Source organism: Drosophila novamexicana, unplaced genomic scaffold (assembly GCF_003285875.2).
Source record: "Drosophila novamexicana strain 15010-1031.04,08,12 unplaced genomic scaffold, DnovRS2.1 tig00000932-arrow-arrow-pilon, whole genome shotgun sequence".
Classification (NCBI taxonomy): Eukaryota; Metazoa; Arthropoda; class Insecta; order Diptera; family Drosophilidae; genus Drosophila; species Drosophila novamexicana.
In genome coordinates, this window is record NW_020824832.1 from 2,215,236 (window position 1) to 2,229,012 (window position 13,777).

A 13,777-nucleotide genomic window follows, 5' to 3' on the forward strand; every position below is an offset into this window, starting at 1 on the left:
AGAGAGAGAGAGAGAAAGAAGAGAATTGTGGTCATATATTGAATTCGCGACTTAGTTAAACTGTTTGCTTGGATTACATAGTTCACATATATATATATACATATACATATATATATATATGTTATATATATATTTATATAAAGTTGTTGTTTGCTTTTGCTGTTGTTTTTGTTATTTTAATACGTACGTAGTTGGTGTTTTATGTTTTCACTGCGGTTCGTTTTTTTTTTTTTAATATTTGTTTTTTGATTTTTTTTTTTTTTTTTTTGGTTTTTTGTTAAGTATTTTTCGTTTTTTTAGTGTTTTCTTGTATTTTTGCTATATAAATTGTATAAACTGCCTGCCTGCTTGCTAACGCTGAACGCTTGTCAAATTTTAGTTTGTTTTTTGTCGTTTTTTCTCAGTTTTTTGCTGTTTTTTGTTTTGTTTTTTTTTTTGCTTAAATGGTAAGAACGTAATTGTTTTTTGTTTTTGTTTTTTGTTTGTTTTTTTTTTTTTGTTTTCTTGGTTTACAATATGCATTACTTAACTAACAAATAGCAGCGCGCATATATGGACTATACATACTCAGTATAGCTATATGCACGGCTCTAACTTTACCGCTGCTTACAGACTAACATTTAAAGACTTTCCATTGTTGTTATTTCTATTTGTTGTTGTTGTTGTTGTTCTTGTTGTTGGTGTTGTCGTTCAAGTTGTTATTTGTTGTTGTTGTCGCCGATGTTATTGTTTCTTTAGCTCCAATTTCCAGCAAACTCATGTGATAAGAAAGTTATTTCGCATTGTTTGTTTGTTTGTTTGTTTCTTGTAAGTTGCTTTGCTGCTTTGGCTGACGCGGGGGAGAGGGCCAGCCAAGTGTTGTTTATGTGTATTATGTATGCATAGTACATAGCGTTTTTATATAATAGGTATATAGCGTAGTTATTAATTATATTTTTGTATTGTTTTTGCATTTGCTTCCATCTCATCCGCTCGACTCTTCATATATATGCATTCCGCCTCTTTCACACAAATGATATATGCCCCTATCATTCTTATTAGCTCTGTTTGTTGTTTGTATTGTTATTTTGCTGTTTGTTTAAATATCATTTAGGCATATTAAAGATACCCAGAGCCGCCGCCTAGTTATCGCCATTGTGATTGATATTCTGTTGTAGCTCCTTAAGCTTTTCCTCGCGCGGCTTGGCATTGCCGAATATGGAGGCCGATTGTTTGGTTTCAGCCACCGCGTTAATGGGCGCCGCAATAGTTCGCGGCTTTAGCTGGAGGCGTGGCCGCTCCGTATCATCTGCAACAATATCCAAATTATTAGCAGTCATATTGGAATCTTGCCTCATCGAATTGTTACCAATGGCGCCCATTGCAACGCCGCTGGGACGTTCCTGCTGCTGGTTGGGATTATAGTGGGTGCGCTCGCGGTCACGATGCCGGCTGAAGTTGTTATACCGATCGCCATCGCGCGACTGGTTACCATAGCTGCCTTCGCGTTGGCCACGATCTCGATCCTGATTGCGATCAAAGCGCTCGTCATTGTTGAAATTACCATAACGGCCGCGATTTGCCGGGCGATCTGCAAAAACGTGCATATTGTAAATATATATATGCATATGTATACATTTATATATATATATATATTATTTATAATATATATTTGGCTTCAGTTTAGTGATACGGGCTGTCTACTGCCTAGTATTAAACTACGAATCGAGCCATGGTATCAAGCAGCATGCGGAGAGCCCAGTTTTACTTATGTATAATATTAATCATATTATATTATTTGAAGCGTGCTACAATTGCATTCGAAATCAATTTGTATCTTAAATAAACCTGAGTATTATTTATGTGTAGATGTGGTGCATAAATATGTATGTAAATTAAAAGAAATTTCAAAGGTTTTAGGCACAACTAAATATAAATAAGTATAATATATAGGCAAATAGCTGCTCCGGCGTGGATAGAACGGAAACAAACTAAATACAACCAATTTGGATGAGAAAACATCGGACAGTGTCCAAAAGTAAAATATAAAGAAATAGAATAATACAAAAATTAAAATAAGAGAAAATAATGCCAGAAACTATATGGTCCGTTCCGGTTTTAAATTCGTATTCCAGCGCAAAGTAAACGTGAAATTTGTATCGAAAAGAAGTTAGGGGTAGAAGAAGGCTTAATATAACGACTAGGCAAACAAAAAGTGCATGATAGAGTCAAAGAAATATATATATATATGAGTTCGAAACTGGTGGGTCAATATATTATATATATATGTATATATATATATGCAGATGCTGGCCGCTTTAAGGTTGCGCGTATGTGGTTTTCATTTTCTTTTGTTGTCCATGCGAATTTGGCGAACTACAATTTGGTAGGTTTTTTGTTCAGGACTACGAATATGCATCTACGTATTTGGTTGGAGGTTGTAGTAGGTTGCACTTGCGTGGCAGATAATAAATGCTTTACCATTGTATCCTCTATTCATGCCGGAGCTGGCGCCGCCACGACTTCTATCACTGTGACCACCATAATTATCATTGTACGAACCTCTACTATCGCCACGATTACCAGAGCCGCCGCCGGCCTCGCGACCGCCGCCGGTGCCAGGACCGCCTCGGCTATACGATTGACTGCTGCCGCCCTGACGTGGTGGTCCCCGTTTCTGGAAGCCATCTCGACCGCCATCGCGGCTCATGCCGCCGCCATTGCCGCCGCCGCCGCCAATGCCGCCACCAGGGCTATACAAAGCAACAACAAGGAGATTAGGCGAAAATCTATCAATGAATATGAGATGGCCGACTTACCGTTCATTTTTCCTGCGATCGGCAATGTCTATCCGCAGCGGGGCCGACAGATCATCCAACTTTATTCGACCATCACATTCGAGGGCACGCTCCAAATTGTCCAGCGTCTCGAACTCAACATAACAGAAGCCCTTAAACTGATCCGTTTCGCGATCCTTGACCAGTCTCACGTTTTTCACCTCGAAGTCATTAAATATTTTCATAACATCTCCCTGAACGAGACCCTGTGGCAAGTTGCCCACGTACGCAATAAATGGGGGTTCCGTTGGCATTTGCTTCACATGCCGTTCGCCTCCAAAGCCACCTCTAAAATAAAAATCAAATTTAATTAAATAAAAACAAACAAAACAAATAGCGGTTAGTGGGCGAACTACAACCGACGACAACAACAACAACCGCAGCAGCAGGCGCCGGCCCGGCTGCGACGTAAACGCACGTGTGACCGAACCGGAGCCGAACCGAACGCATTCGAATAAAACAAAAACAGTTGCCGCTCGAATTACAAGCAAACATCACCAATAACAAAACGGAGCGCAACGTTTTGTAAATAAAAGAAAGACAATATATTCTGCAGTAAAAACAAAAAGCACAAACCGCAAAAATTGTAAGAAAAACAAAAACGCGCGCGCTTTTAATTATGTTGCGGCAAAAACTGTGCAGAAATTCGCCTATAAATCTGGATGTCTATTTAAAGCCGCCCATAACTATCGAAGGCGGCGCTGGCGCTGCTGCTACTTTGCCAGTTAAATCCAAAGGCAAATCGCGTACCGCCGACGTCGGCGTCGGCAGCGGCATCGGCCAACGGGCGACAGCGCTCAAATCGTCCGAAAAAAAATAGCAAAGAAAAAGAAATGTGGAAGAAAAAAGAAAAAAAAAAAAGAACACGCACACTTGCGAGCACACACGTACACATACTGCCGCACGCACGTATGTGTGTATGCATGTACATTTTTAGGGTGTGTGTGTGTGCGTAAGTGTGTTTGTGTTTCGTGTGTGTTTGTGTTTCGTGTGTGTATGTGTGTGTGTGTGCGTGTTGCTTGACTTTTGCTTAAACCGCGTGCATTATTATACATTGGAGCACTTCTGCACTTGCTGGGCACACACGGCGAACGCACTTGCACCTTTTATACACAATTTCGGCTTGCTGGCGAGCACTGTTTTTAAATTATTTAATAATATTTACCTAGCGTGTTCATAACCACCTCTTCCAGCCATGTTTTATTTTTTTCAAATGAGCGAATTCGCTGCAATCCGCAGACTGACTACCAAGATTGTCGCCGTGTGCACGCGCTCCAGTGTGTACACACTATATGCTAGCGGCGCTAGGGAAAACACCCACTACTTGAAACCGCTATCACACTTGAAGTTTCGCTCAAAAATATTTGAATGAAATTGCATATATTTATTGCAGTTGCCGCAGTTAAATACAATTCTTTTGATTAAAAATCACATTCAGGTGCATTAACAAGCAACACTTACAACAAATTCGCCGAAGGTACCTTCCGCATTGCTCAACACTAAATACCACGGAATGACAATATCGTTGGCCTGCATTAAAAATCTTCATCTGTATTATATAATGACGGATATTGCAATTTGAATAACAAAATTGGCGCATTTAATATACATCAATTTAATATGTTTTCTTGTCTCACTGACAGAATGACAGAATAATATCTATCGATATATCGATGCATATTCGCCGCCTAAAACTCGCCCAATTTGTCATTAAACAACACTGTTACCGCTCCGTTGCTTCTTCTTACGCCTTGTTTCGGCCGAATTGTACACGTTTTTGCTGCAATTTTGTTGGCATTTTCTCTTCAGTTTGCGCATATAATCAACCTGAATACAATTTGTACTCAAACGCAGCAAAATGGCACTAACGTCACGCTTCTACAATGAAAAATATCCGGAGATCGAAGATGTCGTCATGGTTAATGTGCTCTCCATAGCCGAAATGGGCGCTTACGTCCATTTGCTGGAGTACAACAACATTGAGGGCATGATCTTGCTCTCAGAGCTGTCTCGTCGTCGCATACGCTCCATTAACAAATTGATTCGCGTAGGCAAAACAGAGCCAGTTGTTGTCATACGTGTGGATAAGGAGAAGGGCTATATTGATCTATCCAAACGTCGTGTTTCGCCCGAGGATGTGGAGAAGTGTACCGAGAGATTTGCTAAAGCGAAGGCAATCAACTCCCTGTTGCGCCATGTGGCTGATATTTTGGGCTACGACAGCAGTGAGAAGCTGGAGGAGCTCTACATGAAGACCGCCTGGTATTTTGAAAAGAAATACAACAGCAAAACGGTCGCCTATGACATTTTCAAGCAATCGGTAACCGATCCATCCGTTTTCGATGAATGCAATCTGGATGCGGAGACGAAGGAGGTGCTGCTGAGCAACATCAAACGCAAACTAGTCTCGCCCACAGTCAAAATACGCGCCGATATCGAGTGCTCGTGCTATGGTTATGAGGGCATCGATGCAGTCAAAGCATCGCTCAGCAAAGGCCTCGAGCTGAGCACAGAGGAGCTTCCCATACGCATCAATCTGATAGCACCGCCGCTGTAAGTCAACATTGAATTGAACTAAATGCTCACACATTGATTAATTTCCTCTTAGCTATGTGATGACCACATCCACCACAAAGAAGACAGACGGACTCAAGGCACTGGAGGTGGCCATTGAGAGCATACGCGCCAAGATAATTGAATTCGAGGGCGAGTTCAAGGTAATAATGGCGCCCAAGCTTGTTACTGCTATTGACGAGGCGGATCTTGCGCGTCGCCTGGAGCGCGCCGAGGCTGAGAACGCTCAAGTGGCTGGCGATGATGACGAAGAAGATGCTGCCGATCAGGAGGGTATGCAATTTGATCCCGAGAAGGAATTCAATCACAAAAGCTCTACACTGCGTGCCAACGAGGACGACGACGAAGAAGACGACGATGAAGAGTAGATGATAACAAAAACAAAAAATCACACCAATTCGACCTAAAGCAACAACACCCAGCATAACAACAAGAGCAGAATTAATAAATTAATATGTACATTATACATATACATATGTATAATATATTTATATTTATATATGTATATGGACTGTATGGACACGCGTGCGTGTGTATGTGAGTGTGGTGTGTGTGTATGTGTGTGGGCATATACACCTGAGAAAAAGAAAAGAAAAAAAAAACAATAGAACACAAACTCCCGAAGCAGGTGCATTCATTAAAGCCGTTGACTGTTACTTTTTCCAAATCATCGTCGGCGCCAGAGACTTTAACTAGAATATGTGTAGATATATACATATGTACATGCTATGGTTTATACATTTATAAATAATACATAAATAAAATCTAAAAGAAATTGTCCAACAACCACAAAGAAAAAAAAGAGCAGCTGCCTTCGGTCAGTTTTTGAATCTATCTAGCATCAAGATCGGATTGCAATATTACGAATGATTTCATAATCTTTACCAAGTATATTTGATGCCTGGCCAAAAGCTATATGAATCGCTAATTTTCAATTTTCTGGGAAACCGGAACTTGATAGGCAGATATTCTTAAAGAAAGTTCCAGTTAGCGGGCAATCACAAAATTAGACAGAATAGTACAAGTACAATTTCGAGGGCAGCCTTTTCATTCCATTCCAATCCAAAACAATTCTCATTTTATTTAACCAATTCACTTCTCACATTATTTTGTTATGGTTATAGTCTTAATACTAGCTCAAATTTGTATAATTATAGTGCGTATTTTATATAGTCAGGCATAGTTTGCAATATGTTTCAAATTAGTTATTCGTTGTATTTGCAATCTGGTCGCATTCCCAGACAGATAAAAGTCGACTTTCGAATTAATAAAATTTAAGTGCTAGAAAAAAGATAAGCATATGAGTTTTCTCAATCTCTCGATTAATTAGCTATTGTACAAAGACACGTTTAAGTTTATATGTATATAAAAATGATTTTAGTTTGACAAAAATTGCTCTAAATTCAAATAGCAAAACTATGTTATATTATATCGGAATCGTTATTGTGTTGATATTGCTTTTGAATTCGTTGTGGTTCTGTTTGTGTTTGTTGTTGTTGTGGTGGTGGTGGTGGCATTGATGATGGTTCTAATATTGCAGTAAGGTTTTGATTGTTCCCAGAGCAGTAGAGGAGGTGCAGTAGCTGAACGCCATGGAGTTAGTGTTCAGCTAAGTCCACCACCACCGGCGGCCGCATTCCGGCCGAGCAGCATCGAGCTGGCGACCGCCTTATTGCCATTGCACAGCCTCAATACAGTGAGCACATCGCCCCGCGGATAGCCCAGCTGCATCAAATCGTTGACATCCTGTTCCGTGAAACGATCCAGCGGCTGTATTGAGTTAATATTGCTTATATCAAAGTTGGCCCCAGTGCTGGCAGCAGCTGCGGCTGTGGCCGTGGCCATGGCGCTGCTGGTGCTGGCTCCACCACTTTCGCGCTTGCTCTGCTCAATTGCCTGGGCAATGGCTTGCTGTTCGTTATCCTCTGGATTGCCTGTGAGCCGGGCACAGGCTGGCAGCTCGCTTTCCGGTAAAAAAGGTGTTGAGGTGCCTGTGGTGCCAATGATCAGCAAATTGCGCTGCAAGTCGATAAGGCACTGCAATCGACAAGAGAGAGACAGTCATATATATATTTATATGAGTTGTGGGCTCTTTCTATGTTAAACAGCTAAAGCTTAGCTAGTCACAATTTAATTTTAAGTTTAAGAAGACAATATTATTATTTTAATTTGCATGTGCTGGGCCATACGATATCTTTTACTCACCTGATGACGCTTGAGCATGTCCAGGCCCAATAGCATGTCCATGGGCTGCTGGCCCAACACTGTAAAGCTGGACGTCAAATGGTCGTTCTCAATCTGTAGCTGGACCATGTGTATGCGGCCCAGTATGGGCTGTGTGCCGACGCCTTTGGCGACGCCGTTCCAGCGAGTATCAATGAGACGATTAACATGGCAGCGCTCCGCACAATCCTTGCTCATGATTGTCGTCTGTGCGCCAGAGTCGACGAAGGCCTTGACCGGCACACCGTTCACCTTGCAGTTGATGTAACTGTGAGCGATAGATATAGAATCGTGAATTTAATATGATATGTCATATATAGTAGTCTGATATACTCACAGCATTGTGACAGTGCCAAAGATTTCCGGATTGTATTCAATGGCCGCTGCCATGTTGTCCTGAATGTTCTTCTGCTTGATCTCCTCGGCAATGAGCCGCTGTGTCTCCTCATCGAACGGATCCGCATTGAGCATACGCATGCGCTGCTCATTGCGACGCTTCCGCTCCGCAATATGCTCCCGCAGAACTCTCGCAAATGTCTCCGAATCGCCCGAGTCGAGTGCCTCGGCCAGCCGCGTATTGTATTGACGCAGCAGTGCCAGCGTCTCCGGACTATTCAAGAACATTTGACGCACTATCGCCGGATCATCATCAAAGTTCACATTGAACTCATCTGTCATGGGCACATCGGTGAGCTGTTGCTGCTCCAGATGCTGTTGCAGCTGCTGCTGCAACTGCTGCTGCATATTGACGGGGCCGGGCGTGCCGGCGGCAGCGGCATTCTGTGCGGGCGGACTGCCACCTGTTGTACTCGTGCCGGGCACAGCAATATTGCTAAAATCCAGATGACTTATCGATGGATTGTTGCCAGCTGAAATAGTTGGGCACATTTTAAATTGCAGTTGCTTTCACAAACATTACATCGAATCATTCACAATCATATCTGAGAAAGTTTTGCATGCATCCAGAGACGCGACCAAATAAAAATAGTAATTCTTCTAAGATTAGAGGAAACGATTCTTATGCAATTTTATAAGCTTAACAATGGCAAAGCTCTTCAAATTAGTTAATATACAAAACAACAAAACAACAACTCTAGCAGAAATATTAATATCGGATCAGTTGCGAATGAAAGTGGCGATTAGTATATGAATATATATGTATGTGTAAATAGTATATGTATAATCTTCGACGATAAATATTTTGTTTATATAATTTTCGACCAATTTTTCTTTGTTTTACGGGATAAATAAATATTTCAATTTTATTTATCACTGGAATCGAAACATAACAAACAAAACAAACGATGCTATTGTACATATATGGCGGAGTGGGAGGGAAAGGTACAAAGAACTGGAATGTTTGAGTTAGCCTAATCAATTTAACTTATGTATGCATGTATATGCATTATCCTCATATCTACATACATACATATGTATGTGGCTGTTGTATGCGTAAATGCGCATTCAAATAACGCCTACACTTCGGGTGCAGGCTAAAAAGTATTAAAAAAAAAAAGTGACAGTCAATTTAAAAAGATAGCAAATTGCGCGCGCCCACGCGCAAAAAAAAAAGAGAACAAAAAAAAACTGAAGCATTCGGACAATGAACGACCCCATGTGTACAAAATATACACACATGCATATGTATGTGGGCATGTTAGGCAAGGCCAAACGCGCATGGGGTCACACTGAAAAAGTCTGCAGCTGCATGCGTATGTGCGTGCGTGTGAATTGGATTAGCTATGTGTGTGTGTGTGTATCGATAATCGCATTGCAGGTAAATTATCAAAATCAGATCAACATTTACATGTGCGCATGCATGCCCGTTCATGCGTGTTTGTGTGCCAGTCACAGTACACACTGTAACGTTGTATAAGTGTGTGCGAGGTTCAATTTACTGTGCTATGCTGCGCTGTGTTTGCATTTTTTTGTCTTTAAAATTTGGAATGTGCAAAAAAGCTCAACAATACATTTATAGTATAGCTTGAGCAATGTGTAGAGAAACACATATTTATTTTTAAATTAAAAATTCGCATTTTCCAAAAGCACCATACACAAAGAAACACATACGCACACACAGAAACACACACGCAGGCGTATCAATGATGCACTGCTGACCAGGAGCAGCGGCCCAGAGCGCGTGCAATGACCTAGTTTAAACAGTTAGAGCAACTCGCGCGCATCTTGTTGGGATTGGAATTGTGGAGTTAGTAACTCACCGGTACGATTGGGATTGCTCCTACGGCGCTCCAGCACAATGCAATCGCCGTCGCGCACACCGAACTGCTGAAGCGATTGCTTGTCATTGGTCAGCTCGCGGCCATTAAATAGCACCATAATTTGGCTAACCTCAGTGCCAATTTCCATGGCACAGAGTGCCTTTAGGTTCTCCAGTTCTAAATCTTCGGCAACATCTAGAAAGAAAAGTTTATCATCGGTGGTGGTGACGGTGATTTTCATCGCGTTGGCGGCGTTCGTTTCTGTTGTTTATCAGATCACAATGGTTTTTTTTTTTTTTGGTTTTTTGAACACAGTATTTAGTTGTGATCCCTGAGCAAAAGTTGTATGTTGCGTTTGCCGCATATGCGTATCAGTACAGCGCAAATTAATAAATGCGTTTGAATTTCGTTCTTGGCTTCACGTTCGTCGTCTTTTTATTTTTCCTTCTTGTTCTTGATTCGCTTTTTGTTGCCTATGCTTTGTTGTTTTGACACAACGAAAACGCCGCTGCCGCTAGGTATGGGTGGGCATGTGCATATACACCAACGATTCCGATATATGAATGCATGCGATGTTATTTGCAGTGCTGGAAAATACACTGACTAGTCAGCTAATTGGTACATAATTGATTTTGGCAAAAAAAAAAATTAATAATAATAATAAATAAAAACTGCATTTATATTGAACTTAAATATATATAAAAAAATAAAAAAAATATTTTCCACAGCCAACTGTTTCAAACGAAAACGTTATGTGCCGATGAATCGATATCAAGATCAAATTGGGTATTTTCACTTAGTAGTTCAGTTAGATATGTTTTAGGGCAGCTTAAAGATTCTTTAAATGATTTCTCCGGTTGGCTTGAAACATGTTTGCCATGTTATTAATAATAATCCATTATTTTTTTTTAATATGCCAGTGTTAATATTTACACTAAATTGCATTGTTACTTATTCCTTTTTTGCTCATCGATATATGTTTATCGATAAGCATCTCTGAAACGCGAAATTTCTTGTATTATTTGTGTATTTGGGTGAGCGAATTTGTGACGACTGGTTAATTTTCAAGTTCGTTATCTAAAATTTGTGTCGCATTGGTGGTCGTCAGTACCGTATATAAAGCGCCATGTCGACGCAAAATGTGGGAAATGAAGAAAATGCAGCCCCGAAGTCGAAACGACCTTCAGGTGAAAATTGAGTTGACTTTACATACAAGCACCCACACTCAAGTAACAAGTTGTTGATGGGACAGCTTGGACACCCAGCCTGACTAATGTGTTCGTGCGTTTGTGTGTGTATTTGTGATAAGAGACCAAAGAGTGACTAATACTGAACCGAGTGCTCATTACAAATGTGATCGATTTTTAAAGGCGAGCCTTTTAACAACCCACCAAACGCACACAACACAACACAACACACCCAGCCACCCACCCACCCACAAACATGAATCACAGTCATTTTTGATTTCGCCAACAGATTCAGCTTTTAAGCAACAACGCCTGCCCGCCTGGCAGCCCGTGCTGACCGCACGAACGGTTCTGCCCACCTTCTTTGTCATTGGTGTCCTATTCATTCCCATTGGCGTGGTGCTGCTGTACTTATCCAATTCATCCAATGAGCTCATCATTGACTACACTAGGTGCATGCAGGTTAACAGTAATAGGACCTGCGCCGATTTTCTGGAGGATAAACCGGGCGACCAATGCGAGTGCAAGATTAACTTTAATCTGACTGAAGACTTTATTGCAAGTATTCAATGAGAACTATTCAATTCGATTCAACTGCATAACGCATTCTAAATACTCGAACTCTAACGCAACAGGGCGACGTGTACATGTACTATGGCCTGACCAATTACTATCAGAATCATCGACGATATGTGAAATCGCGAGACGATGAACAACTGCTGGGTCGCTTGTCCTTAACGCCAAGCTCAGACTGCACGCCATTCGCCTATGCTGATAATGGAAAACCCATAGCGCCTTGCGGGGCCATCGCCAATTCCCTATTTAATGGTATCTTATGCTGCACCTTTTACTGCTTGTTCCCCTAATGTATTAAGTCGTGTCTTTTATTTCAAGATACACTGACACTGAGCCAAGGCAGCTCGAATATCAAATTATTAAATACGGGCATTGCATGGCCATCGGATAAGCGCGTCAAGTTCCGTAATCCTCCGGGCGACCTGGAAAAGGCTTTGGAGCCATATGAAAAGCCCATATTCTGGCAAAAAGAACTCTATGAATTAGATAAAACAAATGAAGCTAACAATGGTTTTCAGAACGAGGATTTAATCGTGTGGATGCGCACTGCTGCCTTGCCTAGTTTTCGAAAGCTATACCGTCGCTTGGATCAAACAAATAATAGCTTTACGAGAGGCCTTAAAGCCGGCGAATACACGCTGGACGTAATGTATAGTAAGTGTTGTATTAATCTCTAGTAGATGCAGGATACTATATTTATCATATTGTTTATTTGCAGAATATCCCGTGGTATCGTTTGATGGCACCAAGCGTATGATTCTGTCGACAACATCTGTGCTGGGCGGTAAAAATCCATTCCTGGGTATTGCCTATATTGTTGTTGGTGCCATTTGTTTAATACTTGGACTGGCGCTCCTCTTCATTCATATGCGCTGCAGCCGTAGGTAAGTTGTCGGCTGTGTTACGGCTTCTCTTTCATTTGAAACCCGCCTCACATCCACACAAATCGCACTAACATTGTCGATACACAACTACATATATTCTACACTTTTCATTTCCCGCCTCCATCATAGCATTGAGTTGATTTGAAGCTCATGCCTCTCAAGTCCCATCAAATAAAAAAAATATCAAAATGGCTGTCAAAGCAAACGAGCTATTGGTGCGCGATAAGTATAACCATATTTCCGTCAGCTTATCAGCGCCAGTTATGATTGCAATCATTTCAAAATATAACTAATCTATTTCTTTACTTTGTCTCGCCCATCTGGAATATATATAGCAGCAACATGGAGATGATAAACGTTAATCCACATACACAGTACTCCTAGAAGCAATGGATTCGATTTGAGAGTAATTTTGGCAAAAGCTTCTCTCGCCCATGCACCATTATTTAGCTATAATATCTTGTTTAAGCATAATTATCTATGTATATCTTTGTAACAGAATACACACAATTAGTTTCTATTAGTATTTATGACACTGTACGGCATCGTTGGCTGTGCTTCTTGTTAACATTTTGTAATGTTTTTTTTTTTTTGTTTTTGCACTTTTAATTATATGTATGTTTGTTAATGATTCGTCTTGTAATGCATCTGATAACATACGCGACTTCTATAATAATACTATTGCCTCATCCAGATAAATTAGAAAAGTTTCCCCACATAAATGCATAGAAAATATTTAAACAATTAAACTTTAGACTATGAGTGCCTGTGCCGCAATTTGGCATTAACACATATGTTTTGTATGGCAGCCGTTTAAAGCAGACGCTATAGAAATATTTATAAATATGCATTGATATTTTATTAAAATTGTGCAATACAAGTTGATTCAAACAAAGAAATTCTTTTTATTCTTTCCATCGAGTTGTCTGTTGCACAAGTCGAGCATGGGAAAAGCACATAGTAAATGCTTGCAGCAGTGTTGGCTAATGATGTTAATGGACCGTGCTTTAACCTTACCAACACACCAACACGGTAAGCACGACTCCAAAAGCCCAGCAAATACTTTACATTACAGTTAGCTTTGCGACTAGCGTGTTCTCGTGTTAGCTAGAACGATATCGATATATTTTTGGATAGCAGTCGCTGCCAAAGCTGTTATCGGAACTTGGCGCGCAGCAATTTGTTTTTTCTTTTCAATGTTGTAACAGAAATTCAAAATGTTCAAGGTATTCAATTCGGCAAATGCAGATGCATTTGTTTCATTCACGATTCTTTTTATTTGTATCTGGTTTTAAACT

General features: G+C 40.7%; 4 protein-coding genes across 8 annotated transcripts; 2 read left to right on the forward strand and 2 right to left on the reverse strand.

Annotated features, from left to right (window-relative positions):
• Positions 1-439: 439 nt before the first annotated feature.
• LOC115765127 (eukaryotic translation initiation factor 4H) lies at positions 440-4,196 on the reverse strand. Of its 2 annotated transcripts, XM_030708523.1 has the most exons (5): positions 3,982-4,187; positions 2,799-3,104; positions 2,542-2,732; positions 1,349-1,570; positions 440-1,288 (listed from the first exon to the last, which is right to left on the reverse strand). In XM_030708523.1, the coding sequence occupies exons 1-5, from the start codon at positions 4,011-4,013 to the stop codon at positions 1,122-1,124; spliced, it is 918 nt and encodes a 305-aa protein (XP_030564383.1). In that variant the 5' UTR covers positions 4,014-4,187; the 3' UTR covers positions 440-1,121. The 2 variants fall into 2 exon arrangements, with proteins under 2 accessions (XP_030564383.1, XP_030564382.1); XM_030708522.1 differs by having other exon boundaries at positions 440-1,570; positions 3,982-4,196.
• A 348-nt stretch (positions 4,197-4,544) lies between these two features.
• LOC115765125 (eukaryotic translation initiation factor 2 subunit 1) lies at positions 4,545-5,823 on the forward strand. The gene is made up of 2 exons (XM_030708521.1): positions 4,545-5,369; positions 5,425-5,823. The coding sequence occupies exons 1-2, from the start codon at positions 4,675-4,677 to the stop codon at positions 5,756-5,758; spliced, it is 1,029 nt and encodes a 342-aa protein (XP_030564381.1). The 5' UTR covers positions 4,545-4,674; the 3' UTR covers positions 5,759-5,823.
• Positions 5,824-5,936: 113 nt separating this feature from the next.
• LOC115765202 (protein DDI1 homolog 2) lies at positions 5,937-10,479 on the reverse strand. Of its 2 annotated transcripts, none has more exons than XM_030708638.1 (4): positions 9,833-10,478; positions 7,951-8,482; positions 7,596-7,881; positions 5,937-7,427 (listed from the first exon to the last, which is right to left on the reverse strand). In XM_030708638.1, exons 1-4 carry the CDS (start codon positions 10,071-10,073, stop codon positions 6,996-6,998), a joined length of 1,491 nt encoding a protein of 496 aa, XP_030564498.1. In that variant the 5' UTR covers positions 10,074-10,478; the 3' UTR covers positions 5,937-6,995. The 2 variants fall into 2 exon arrangements, with proteins under 2 accessions (XP_030564498.1, XP_030564499.1); XM_030708639.1 differs by having other exon boundaries at positions 7,427-7,509; positions 9,833-10,479.
• Positions 10,480-10,846: 367 nt separating this feature from the next.
• LOC115765203 (cell cycle control protein 50A) lies at positions 10,847-13,364 on the forward strand. Of its 3 annotated transcripts, none has more exons than XM_030708643.1 (6): positions 10,847-11,019; positions 11,309-11,577; positions 11,655-11,847; positions 11,914-12,249; positions 12,314-12,479; positions 12,609-12,700. In XM_030708643.1, exons 1-6 carry the CDS (start codon positions 10,959-10,961, stop codon positions 12,622-12,624), a joined length of 1,041 nt encoding a protein of 346 aa, XP_030564503.1. In that variant the 5' UTR covers positions 10,847-10,958; the 3' UTR covers positions 12,625-12,700. The 3 variants fall into 3 exon arrangements, with proteins under 3 accessions (XP_030564503.1, XP_030564501.1, XP_030564502.1); XM_030708641.1 differs by lacking the exon at positions 12,609-12,700 and adding an exon at positions 12,815-13,364 and having other exon boundaries at positions 10,848-11,019; XM_030708642.1 differs by lacking the exon at positions 12,609-12,700 and adding an exon at positions 12,818-13,364 and having other exon boundaries at positions 10,848-11,019.
• Positions 13,365-13,777: the final 413 nt, after the last annotated feature.

Coding starts and splice junctions, on each gene's coding strand:
- LOC115765203 (XM_030708641.1), top strand. CDS start 10,959: ATGTCGACGCAAAATGTGGGAAATGAAGAAAATGCAGCCCCGAAGTCG. Junction 11,020..11,308: donor GAAGTCGAAACGACCTTCAG/GTGAAAATTGAG, acceptor TTTCGCCAACAG/ATTCAGCTTTTAAGCAACAA. Junction 12,480..12,814: donor CATATGCGCTGCAGCCGTAG/GTAAGTTGTCGG, acceptor GAATATATATAG/CAGCAACATGGAGATGATAA.
- LOC115765125 (XM_030708521.1), top strand. CDS start 4,675: ATGGCACTAACGTCACGCTTCTACAATGAAAAATATCCGGAGATCGAA. Junction 5,370..5,424: donor AATCTGATAGCACCGCCGCT/GTAAGTCAACAT, acceptor ATTTCCTCTTAG/CTATGTGATGACCACATCCA.
- LOC115765127 (XM_030708522.1), bottom strand. CDS start 4,013: ATGGCTGGAAGAGGTGGTTATGAACACGCTAG. Junction 3,105..3,981: donor GGTGGTTATGAACACGCTAG/GTAAATATTATT, acceptor TTTTTATTTTAG/AGGTGGCTTTGGAGGCGAAC. Junction 2,733..2,798: donor GATCGCAGGAAAAATGAACG/GTAAGTCGGCCA, acceptor TGCTTTGTATAG/CCCTGGTGGCGGCATTGGCG.
- LOC115765202 (XM_030708638.1), bottom strand. CDS start 10,073: ATGAAAATCACCGTCACCACCACCGATGATAAACTTTTCTTTCTAGAT. Junction 8,483..9,832: donor GAGCAATCCCAATCGTACCG/GTGAGTTACTAA, acceptor CAACTATTTCAG/CTGGCAACAATCCATCGATA. Junction 7,428..7,595: donor ACATGCTCAAGCGTCATCAG/GTGAGTAAAAGA, acceptor TGTCGATTGCAG/TGCCTTATCGACTTGCAGCG.